Source organism: Xiphophorus maculatus, chromosome 5, assembly GCF_002775205.1.
Source record: "Xiphophorus maculatus strain JP 163 A chromosome 5, X_maculatus-5.0-male, whole genome shotgun sequence".
Lineage (NCBI taxonomy): Eukaryota > Metazoa > Chordata > Actinopteri > Cyprinodontiformes > Poeciliidae > Xiphophorus > Xiphophorus maculatus.
Genome location: NC_036447.1, coordinates 14256822 through 14269279, shown reverse-complemented (window position 1 = coordinate 14269279; position 12458 = coordinate 14256822). Strand labels below are relative to the sequence as shown.

The following is a 12458-nucleotide window of genomic DNA, read 5'->3' as shown; positions in this document are numbered from 1 at the left end:
CCTATTTATTCTCTATTTTGATTCTTGCTTTCAACTTCACCAAATCGTCAAACCATCTGGATATGCAAAAATGCATAGTTACTACCATGTGATCGAGAGAGTTATTATTTGAGTTTACAAGTGTATAAATACATACCTCACAAAGAAAGAATCTAGAAAAATACACAGCATCTTGTGAAAAAAATTTATTTTTAGAAACATTATTTAAATCTAATCTACAGAATTCCTATGTAAAAATATTCAAACTGAACAGTTTCAAAAAGATCCATACCAGTAAAACTTTGTCGGATTCTTACTGACCACAACAACTGTGTAAAAGAAAAAACACAAAAAAGGACCATCAACAATCACTCATCATTCTAGCGAGGTGGAAACCCCCGATGTGGCCCTCCCCTTCCCCTGAACCCCCCTCTGTCTCCACGGAAATTGGGCCTGTTCCTTTCTCTCCCTCTGTCTCCGCCTCTCCCAGCATTTGGCCCCCCGCGGCCCCCTCTGGGTGCTCCACCTCCACGATCCGACTTGAGTTTCACAGGTGATTTGGGCCGCAGCCTCTCTATTTCTTCTGTGCAGCCAGATAAATGGGAGTCGGGCATAGGGAAGTGTGAGGCGTAGGTCTCCGGGTTAAAGTTGGTGTTTGTTAATGTGGGACCAACAGTCACCCAGCCTGGAAGCAGAAAGAAAAACAGTAGTTACAAAACCAAGATCAGCTATAAATCAAAAAGAGCAAAAATAATTTCATCATAAATCCAAATATTTTAAACATTTTTTAACAATAAATGTCTGACTATCCCACCTGGTCTGATGGTTGAGTCTCTTCCAAACAGGTGCAGTCTCCTGCGACCCAAACAAAAATGCTCAATGATGTGGAAGATCTCCACTGGTTTCTCCACATTTCCCATCTCAGGCTCCTCAGTAATAATCAAGTCAATGTCCACATTGGCATGGATGAAGTCGCCATCAGTACTCCTTCGCACAGTTCCCTTTATTCCCATCAAGCAGTGCTCCTGGAATAAGCACGTCTTATTCATTAGTGCGTTTTATAGCACAAAAACGCATAATATAAAAACTTATATTATGTCCTAATGCTGAACATTTTCAGACACAAAGATAACATTAGGTAAAATTATTTTATCACAATTTATTTTTTTATGAAACCACACAATGAAACAGTAGCAGTTGAAAATGTTGCTTTTACTTGGGCAACAGAAAACTGCAAACATATACATTTGTGACGTATTCAGTGGAAATTTGTCCCTCTAATAATACCAATGACTTCCAAACTTGTTCCGTGTCGCATGGCTTGTCTAATCAGCAGTCATCATGTGATACATTCTAGTCCCTTCATTTAGTTTCCTTAAAAACTAGATAAAGTGCAGATAGCTCTGACACAACAAGAAAGTGATAGCAAACTAGTCTGTTTTCCTTCCTGTTCTGTGTAAAAATTACGTTACCAGGAAAAAGAAAGACAGCATGATGCCAGCTAAAATAAGAATGTTGACATAAAGGCCTAAACACTTGATCTGCTCTGCAAGCAGTACACAAAGCTGAAAGAAGGAGGGCTGCACTTGATGAAAAGTCACTGCAAAGCAATACTAAGCTGTTGGGCCTGATCCGCTTCATTCTAACATGAAATGTTCCTGTTTTGGTGGGAACAAGTTTTTTCCAGAATGGCACTGCCTGAATTCTTTAGACAGTTTCATTTCAAAACTCTGGACTATCCAGATTAAAGTTTTTACATTTGTCAAATAAAATTATATTTGGGCTATTTCCCAACATCTCAGTGCAAACATTTATGGTATTTATGAATGTAGAGCTCAGACTAAAAACAGGAACTAGAGGTGGAGCAGAAAAAGACTTATGAAGAGAATAACTGATCATTATTTTTTAAAAAGACTAGGCTCTAAAATTGGCAGAAATCAATCTGCCATATTAATCTTGATTGTGTTTGACCATTGACCTGGAAGTCAAGTACTGAAATATCTGATTTCTTTGTTTTTTAGCCTTTTCGTTAAATGCATCACAATTAAGAACTGACACAATTATTGGTGTAAACAGTTAGTTACACAAGCTATAGTTTTTTAACAGTGTGACAATCAGGGGTTTGAGGAAAAATTATTTTTTTCTTCATGATAAAAATCTGAAATTTTATATAATAGATTACATGAACATACAATATGCAGCATAACATTTTATTTGTTTCTTATGTGCATGTGTATTGTACCTTAGTCCTCTGAAAAACTGCTTTTGGGTCCAGGGCCTTGGTTTTTCCTGGGTTATTCTTGTTGGTTTTGATCCAGCATATGTCCTCACACCTCCTGAAACCCCACTTTCTCAGGCACTGAAATCAGGTTAAGGAGTTTTAAGAAGAGCATTTGGTAGCTCATGTCAACACCTGACTTCTTTATTAAAAGGTTTGATAGTAAGGTTTCCTTGGTAGGATGTAGATCAGTTATGCTTCCGGCAGTACTTAATTAAGTTAAACACCAGAGAGTTGCTTTCATGCCAGGGTGGCCAGTTACTGGGTCATCAAAATAGCTTGGAGGCTATAAAAATAAAATAATAAGGCCTTTATATAAACTTTGAACTTTTCTTTTATTCTTGTTACTTGTTCAAAATTCAAATAACCTAATTTATCATTTATCTTAGAAAAAACATGCTCAGAAGTCAACCATCAACTCTAAATTTCTCTACTTAAAAAACTTTCAGATCATTTCAACAGATTTAAACACACAACTTAATTCTAAGCCCTTTGGATTTAAAATGAGGAAATGCCTGCAGAGTCAGTACTGAAAGAAACAAAACAAAAATGTTGCATAAACATACCAGGTCAGGTAAAAACCACAATAAAAGATATTTTCATCCCATAGGGCGAGGCTGTGACTCGTTGTTACTGATTATCTCAATGGATTAACGTCACAACAGTAGACAACTGTCATCAGGAAAAATAAATGTCTTTGTGAGTTGTTTTCCCAAGCATGAAAAAAGATGCCAGTGGTGGCGAACAAATACCAAGCATAGCGCAGGTATGAAAGGCAAAACACGAAAGGCGGCAAAAACCCAAAATCTGTCATGTTACCAAGGTAATGGGACTGGTCTCAGTCATAAGAAATGAAGAAAATAAATTAAAATAATATTTATTTATGCAAACCAGGAAAAAGGAAGAAGTATGTTTTAAAGTATGATGAATTAGCCTGTTACCAACAGCAACTGGTGTCTGAATTAATCACATAAGGCTGTTACCATTCTGCCCAGGTCCAGACCTTCTCCAGAGCCACACCAGAGAAAAACGAAGGAGCGTAAAGCTGATATCTCCTCAATCTCCAATCTCATGATCTGCAACAATCACAATTGGAAAACAATTGAAATAATAAAAATCCCCATAGTAAATATATAATAGAAAAGAGTAAACATTCACTTTTATATAATGCTAAGTCTTGTAATTATAAGCTCTAAAGAGCATTTCACTAGTAATCAAACGGACCATTGCACAGCCTTGTTGTTCTTTGTTGCTGTTGGAGATCTTCATCAGCACAAACCAATCAGTTTCGTTTGCTGTTTTGTTTTACACAGAACAGCCGGCTCATAGTAGTCACATATGATTTTATTACAACCTTTTTTTTTTTTTTACGTTTTTTTATGGTGTTATTTGTGTTTAGAAGTCAGATTTTTCAAACTTCCCATCAAAAGCTCAAGAACACCCCTTGATGTTTAAATATCCCCACATGTGTTACTGAAGCCACCCAAATACAGCATTCTATAGTTCTTTTAAAAGAAATTAAGTTTCTTTTAAAAGAGATGGAAGACTGTTTCCATCACTTTTAAACAAGTGACACACAACCTCCATTTGCCAAATTCAACAGAAAATGAAAGTTGTCAGCATTGTTTACCATTATTACATCTTGTAATTATATGTTCTCTCTCTTTACAGAAGCTACATCTGGTCTGGCATTCTGTTTAGCTTTGACACTTTTCTGTAGGTAGGCACCGGCTGAAATACTTAATACCAACAAACTTAACATTCTCATTTGCTCTATAGATTTTGGATCACTGCTTCTGTTTTTTTATTTGTTTGCCTTGTCTTCTCAAATTGTGGGAAGTTTGTTCCTGTTAAAGGGGAGTTTTCCTCTCCGCTGTTGCTACATGCATAGTCAGTAAAGGGACTGCTGTAAACACAATGCAAGCGACTGTCCACTGTTGCAAGTCGATAACTCAAAGCAATCTGCTGGGTTTCCTTACATATAAAACTTAACTGCATTGTTTGATAAATAGGATCAATTAGGATGTATGGATGACTGGATTGACATTTTTGGTTTGTTTTTGTAATCCATTTAGGGACATGTTGTGAATTGGGGCTATATAAATAAACTGCACTGAATTGGAAACTTAATAGATCTAAGTTGCTTTTTACAAGAGAAATTTATTGCAACGTTGTTGCAAAAAATCTAGTGCCCCTCCAAGCTGGGTCAAATGATATTCAGAAATTAATGCACTAGGTGCAGCTAGTAAATAAGAACTAGGGCTGTTGTAAACGAATACTTTAGTAATCGAGTAATCTATCGATTATTCTTACGATTAATCGTAAAAATAATCGTAATGATTATCTTATGATTATTCGTAAGATAAATTAGATAAATGTTTTACTTTATCTGATAAAAAAAGATAAAGTAAAACATTGGTAAATCTAACATAACAGCAGTATTACATCGCATATCAACATCAGTCCAATTTTTCAGTCGAGCATCCCAATCAATAACTTTTCTGTAGTTTAGAAAATTTACTTTTAAGAATAATAGCTCACTTTCCAAATTAACTTGAAGAAAAGTTATACAAAAATTTTAAATTATATTCAATTCAATAATAAAGAGGCAGGCTCAAAAATACGCTTATAAATACTGTCTATACTCCAGATGTCTGTTTATGTATTCCTCTTCAGTCAATTTAATAGATGAACTCTCACCTTGCCCAGACATTTATAGCTTTTGTATTCATGCATCTACCAGCTACGTGCCGCCACGATAAGCTCCGCCACCTATTTATTGACACCAGAATGATATGAAATAAATTTTCGAGTTTGTCTGTAAAGCTACACTTACGTTAATTATCTAATGCTCAGCCGCCTGCAGTGTACAGTCTATCTGCTCACCTGTATAAATACACCTGCCTTGCTCTTCCCCGCTGTTCGCTCTGAACCGCCACTGTGCAGCAGCTACGGAAGGAGAAGAGACTACCGTACTCCAGGCATCGTGCCAGTTATTTTAAGGATGCTTATTGGTCCCTTGAAAAACGAGACCCAGACATTATCATCAATCAATAAAATCCTCCCAGGTCGAACTTCAAAACTGGACGTTATGCTGCTGATGATATGCTAGCTTTCATCAACAACTCAGGCGGAAATGAGAGCACTCCGCAGCGTAAGTAATAACCCGGCCGGAACACGGTGCGCTAAATAATAAAATATAATTTAATGAAGCTTCGAGGCAGATAAATTTTCCTTGAGGAATTTTAATAATCGAGGTACTCGTTTCAGCCCTAATAAGAACCAACAATAACATAAATTATGTACTGACATCATCCCAGGTCCAGAAGCGTTCTGTGTGACTGATGCCTGACTCCCTGTAATATTCCTCCAAGGGAGGCTCAATCAGGATCACATCAAACTCGCTTTTTAATTCCCGCAGGTCAAAGTGCTCCGGATCCGCCTGGAGATACCTTAACACAAATTTATATATTTAATACATATTTGAAACCAGGTTTAGTATCACAACTTATGTAGTTATTTAACTTACATAGGAGGAATGTTGGTGCTGGAGATGTGTTCATCTTTGAGTCTAATTAACTCTCGCAGTTTAGGATACTCTTCAAATCGGTCAGCCAAGCCTTAAACACAGAAGATAGTTCAGTTTGAACTAGAACACAAGCAAAAATAAAACAAAAAAATAAAAACAGTAAATAATATACTCACCAACATCCCTGATGAAGTTTTGTGGTCTGTGTCCAGTGTCTACAAAGTGCTGACAATAGTCATTGTGGGGGTTCAAACTTTGGGTACCCTGAGAATTTTAGAATGGGAGAAAGTCAGTGAGAAGGAAAGGAAATACATTTGCAAAGTAGGGCAAGTACAAAAAGAATATTATGCGATGTTAACTTCAATGCACATAAAAATACTTAATTATGCCACAAGGGATAAAAATGCAATAGATTTCATATGAACAAAGGTAAGTTGTCTATCATTGCTAAAGCTTGCCAGTGCTAATTTTCTGAGTCATGCACGTTGAAATAAGTGCATACTTGACATTGACAATGAAATACCTCATTTACTGTTAGAATCTATATCTCCAAAAAAACAAAAAATTGGCATGCTCTATAAAAAGCCAGGATGGTTAAATACAGTACCAAGCAAAAATAGTTATTCTAGGGAGTTTAGGTTAAATGCATGGACTAGAAGAACATCGACATGTGACAAGGCGGAGCTGAAATCAAACCCACAACTTCCAAGACAACTACTCTTCCCACTGAGTCACATTTTTACTGCAGATTTTCTGTTGGATTGAAGTCTGAACTTTCACACCTTCCATTGACACTAAGTTAACATGCCCAACAAAACTTGTTCTTCAAGCTGCAAAGTCACAGCTAAAATAAGACTTGTTTATCTCAAGAGCTTCACCGTCTGAAAGACATGAATGATGACCAGTCATGTGCAACCTGCCCGATAGTGACAAAACATAGCTTTTATTTTGGATTTATTTTCTTTAGCTTTTCATGTCAGCCAAATTTAAAGTAGTTCAGACAGATTTCAGAATTTTTTTGTTAAATTCAAAATCCAGACAGAATGCAAAGCAGGGGTCAATGCCATGAGTGTTTTCCATAAATCAAAACTGAATACCAAGATTTATGGATGTTTTTTTTGTATGTGTTGAAAGAAACTAAATGTAATGATTACAACAGATGACAAAAAACTTGAATTAAACACGCGAGTGGCAGGAGTTAAAGAATATAAACTCTGTAAAAGTGGATTTTAAAAAGGTAAAATATGTTTCATTTTTTTCCGAGGACCTTTCATGCCTTGGCAACTCCACTTTCTGTTACTAGAAACGGAGTCACAGCGGCCATACATTTCAGTAAGTCGGAACTTAAAACCACAACTTTCCAAAGGACGAAACTTGATGCAGGACATACCAGTACCACTGACGTCTTAACTAGGAAGTACTGCTGAATTCTGGAGAGATTCCAGCATCATGTGGTTCTGAGTATTTACCAAAATCTTCTTCCTGATACTTTCCTGTAAGGAAGGGTTATGTTGACTAACCCATGACTTACCGCTTAAAAGTTTCTTCTACAGTTATTGGAAATGTATTATGATATAGTTAATGCAGGGCACAAATTCTACCGTCTCAATAAAGTAATCAAACTTTCCAAACATATCCTCTGATGACATTTTGAAAAAGTGTGCAAAAAATATGTTCCAACCTTGAGGAAAGTACTGGAATCCTTGTATACTTCCTCATACGGGTTGCTCTCCTCTTCCTGCTGCACTTCTACTTCATCCTAGCACACACAAACACAGCATGTACAAACATACAATTTAGAATGAAAACTTATGCATTTTGTGTAATACACGCTATTGATATATTTATACAAATGACAATCATTTGTTTAAAAGCAAATGAAAAATCACAATCATTGTGAATTGATGTTTTTGGAGCAACAATTATTAATAGTTGGATTCTCTGTTGTTATTATATATGAAAATACAACAAAGAAATTAAGAGAACTGACCTTGAAGACAAAAACAACAACAACAAAAAAAACACTAAGAATTTCGAGTAAGAAGCAAAAAGGGGAAAAACCCGATTCATTTTCTGTTTTTGTTTTAGTGGGCAGTATTAAGAGTGACGTAACACTGAGGTCACTAAAGGAGTACAGGTAGGCTGAGCCGATACCAGACTGTGACAGAAAATAAATCATGAGTTGTTGGCTGCATCACGTCACAGCCCGTAAAACATTTCATCGAACTCCAAGAAAAAAATATAAAAAACACACACAGATCAGAGATCGGATATGCAAAGGGCATCCTAACATTAAACAATATCCTCTAACTTCACAATCCCATGGAACCATAATTGAATAAGTAATGAAACAATTTTAAGTGAATTGTAAAATGGAATCAAAGTGAGTGTTAGATAATCAGGGATTAACATATAACTTAATCTTCAGCAGAATTCAGGAGATTGTGTTCCCTGTAGGTTTATTTTTTGTAAAAATACAAATGCATTCCTGGAAACTGCTTTAATTTTTTTTTTTTACCTACAGTCACAAGTTGATCACTATTTACTGACGTTGTGGAGTCACTTTACAAGAAACATGATTCAGAGTGCTGTTTACCTTTTAATTAACTTGTACAAAATGCTTTATACATTTTTTGTATACTCTGTTTCTGTTTTATGCCATTATTAAACCTGTTTTTAAAGATAAAGTGGGTACTTCATTAAGTGGCCTATATGCATGATAAACATCAAGTCAACACACTCACTTTTTGCTCTTCTACATCTTCCTCTGTGTCCTCTCCGTCTGTCTGTGGCTTTTTTTTAGAAGGAGGGGCTGAACTATCATATGAAGCTCTGTAAAATAAAACAGAGCATCATGTGAAAAAGAAAAAGTTATAACATCCTCAAGTGCCTTCACATTCTAAATAAGATGCAACCTTTGACAGTGATCATATTTTTGCTTTGACAGACTGCATATAATTTTTATTCCTAATCACACCTGCTACAAATTAAACCGTTCCACATTTCAACTGTTTTATGAAAAGATGCAATGCAGGACTACTGCTTCTCAGAAAAAAACTGTAAGTAAAAATCCAACTGTACACATGCAAGTAGCATTAAATGCAAGTGCATGTTTTACGTCTATGGAAAAAAAACAACAATGCATTGCTGCTTAACAAAAAAAGTGCCTTCCGGACAGGTGATGAAAAGAAACAGCTCTAACCACATTGTGTTCATACCAGCTTTGCACGTACAGAGACAGATTTTTTTTCCAGTCCTTTTCTTTTTTTTCCTTCAAGGATAAAACTGTATTTAGTTGTTTATACCTTCCCATCCTTTGTGATCAGAAAAGCCTCCCCACAGTACAAGGTCATCTTTCACTTGTGAAAAGGACATGTCAAAGCTAATATCCAGTAACTGTTTTCCTCCACACTTTGCATTTTACATGTTGGCCAAAAAATAATTAATTATATTCTCATCTGACCAGAGTTCCTTGCATAGTTTTAGACAAATTTCAAAGCAGATGTATTGTGGTTTTCTTTGAACAACAGCTGCCTTGAGTACACAATCAAAAATTGTCCAGTTGACAAATTCTCCCCAGCTCCCACAGAAGTTACCACAGGTCTGTTGACTGTGATAACTCAGGTGGACACCCATGTCTTGACAGATTTACAGACATGTCTCTACTCCTTAATTTTCAGGTGATCTAGGTGGATTATGACAAATCATAAAAATGGGATATAATTTTATATCCTAACTCTGCTTTAAACTGAGCAGCTGGAGTTACAACATGAAAATATGTGAAAATAATACTTAATACTAATGCACAATTCTTGATTCAGATCTTGTCAATTTTAAATTAAACGTCTACACTGATTTTTAAAAACCTATACTGAAAGAAAATAAAGATTTGGAAAACTAGACTTTTGAAATTAATCTTCTTAATCTCATTTTCACTTGTATTTCTTTCCAAATGTATTAGTGGCTGCAGATATTGTCCGTGTCAAGGTGTTTTATCTTACCTGCATATTTCTCTTGTCTCTTCTATCTCTTTGAGCTCATCTTTACTGTGCAGGACAACTCCAATGCGGTCTGCGCTCTCAGCTCCTAACTGTGGGTTGAAAAGAATAACAAACAGTACAACAACACAGCACAATATTATTAACGTATCTTAAGTTATGTCTCCCGTCAGTCAATATCCTGCTTTTATCGTTGCAGTGTTTTAGTTTACTGTTAGCTAGTCTCGAAAATCAACCCATTGCATTAATTTACACAGAATGTAAAACTATTCCCCGTTTTCTTCAGACACGGAGTTATGTGAGCACCTGTCGATCCAATTAAGCTTTAGCCGTGATAAAGAGTTTATTCATCCAGTATAAGCCTGCAACTATTGCTGCTAAAGCTAACTGATTGATTGTCACTTGCCTGCTGAGCTAAGAGTTGCCTCCTTAGCTTTTGTCTCTCGCGTATCTCTTGAAGTCGGCTGTTCATTTCTTCATTAATAGCTTAATAGTTTCTTAAAAATTATATAAGGATAACTCAGTCAAGATGCATTTAAATCTCTGCATACATCTAATAGTAGCAAGTTCCAATCAAAACCTGCTAAGGGAAGATATAGCCGCTAAAATTCACAATAGGTACGCTTGTTATGCACACTGGAACACACGACTTTATCAATGTTGAAATGTCTTCAAGCGCGGTTTTTGAAACTGGAGCTCTTGCCTAAAAGACGTGTCTAACTCTGTGTTCAAGTAAGGAATTCAAGAAAATGAAGTATTATTTGTTCGACTGTTCTGTTATTTGTAGCGGCGAACTGAATATTAATTTGTAACCCCGCTCACGTGGGCGAGTACCGGTGTAAGCCGACTTGGTTTGCCAGTTTGCAAATGGTCGCCCAGTGATGACGACACCTATGACGCATTTCTTGGCGTTCACACATCCCCCTTCAAATAATTTTGAAGACACCTCTTTTTAAAAGGACCTTAAGAGGTACATTATATTTTTACGGATTGCTGTGAAATATAAATATGGAAATACATTTCTTGAAAAATATTCGAAAGACTTTGATGCTTACAGAGCAAGTGAGGACTTCAAAATATAAAGAGAAAAGTTGTGAACAAGCAGTGCACATTACCACTGTGCTCTGGTAAGCTATCAATTGATTGACATAAAAAAAATCCAAGAGCCCAGTTGCACGTAGGCAAACTGCACACTGACTGTATTTATTACAATGAAAGTGTGCAACTCATAGGTCGTAATAGGCAGGACCTGCAAGGGCCAGTGCTCCTGAAGAACTGGTCCTGCCCCGTCTTACAGTCCCTGTACTGAAGAGATGAGATAATACTAAATCAGTTTCTTATGCGTGCTGCCACACAAATTGTAATTTTACTTTTATATTTATATTTATTTAACATTTACAGTTTTACTTAAACATTGAATTAAATTAAGCTGTTGCACTTTTACCTTCAGTCGTATTGAGATAGTATTGAAGTTTTCACCAGCTAGGTTAGGGTTCTCCAACCTGCAACTCTGGACCCGTAAGAGGCTCTTTGGATCTCTTTCTCACTTAATATATAAAACAATGAAATAATTTATTTTCTTTTTTTTTCCCCAACATTAGTAAATGTTAGGGAACATTTATTAATATTCCCTAAAGTTCCCTAAAATCCATTTAAGACAAATCTGGATAAATAAAAGAATTGAATAAACACGAATTGTCCATCCTGACACAAACTCTGAAAGAGCCTTCAGTGATGCTTGTCTAATTGTTCTTGGCAAACTCACTACAACTTATAACATAACTTTATGGGGGAACTTTAGGAACTCATGGTGCTCCAAAGGTTACAATTTGAAAGTTAATGATAATTTAACCTTTAGGGGGTGTTCTCTGAAGGTTCTCTAAGGGTTGCACAGTGAAAGTTGTCTATACTTTCACTGTATATAACAATGAAAGTATTTTACTCCTGTGCAGGAGTTGTCCTGCACAGTAAAGTTTTTTAATTCCCTAAAAAAACATTTAGGAAATTATTCTCTGAAGGGTTTCCATCCGTGTATTGGCTGAACCTGCTAATCTTTGCAAGATCAAGGGGGAGCTGGTACCTATTTCCAGGGGTCATAAAGCAAGAGGAAGAAGTTACATTGTGAAGGAGGTGAATTCTCTTTAGAAGACCTTAGGGCAAAATTCCCCAAACAATCTTTAAATGGGACATTGTAGATAAGAAGGGGGATCTTTAGGAAATTCTACACTAATGGTTTTCATTAGGGTTGTATTATAAACATTGTAGACATATTTTTTAGAACCTATAGGGAATGATTTGATTTGAAGTTTAGTAAAAGGTTACTTTGTGAAAGTTGTAATCTTTTGAGAATATTTAGGGAACATTAAACATTTCAATATATTTTCACTGTCCAATGTTGAATATAGCCGTTTAATGTTCCTTGAGATGGAAGCTTTAATAGGCAAAACTACTTGGTCATAACAAGCAGCCTCCTCTGGTCCATGAACAATAATGGCTCAGTGCTTAGACATGACCACATGATCAAAGCATAACAAATTAAAAACTAGGTCATATTTATGCCTAATTACTATCAGTTATTAATAAACTTTTCCAAGGCTCGTTCATTAATATGCAAGTCCTCGTTTTATTTTTGCTATTAACGCCAGAAGCAGCAGATTAAAACATATCTATAGAG

At 36.0% G+C, this 12458-nt stretch overlaps 1 protein-coding gene across 1 annotated transcript; it reads right to left on the bottom strand.

The window, feature by feature from the left end:
* Positions 1-172: 172 nt before the first annotated feature.
* Positions 173-10505, bottom strand: mettl14 (methyltransferase like 14). Its single transcript, XM_005813053.3, has 11 exons — positions 10191-10505; positions 9788-9876; positions 8531-8618; positions 7468-7545; positions 5963-6050; positions 5787-5877; positions 5568-5709; positions 3241-3333; positions 2222-2338; positions 794-1004; positions 173-664 (listed from the first exon to the last, which is right to left on the bottom strand). The coding sequence occupies exons 1-11, from the start codon at positions 10254-10256 to the stop codon at positions 360-362; spliced, it is 1368 nt and encodes a 455-aa protein (XP_005813110.1). The 5' UTR covers positions 10257-10505; the 3' UTR covers positions 173-359.
* Between the last annotated feature and the right edge of the window lie 1953 nt (positions 10506-12458).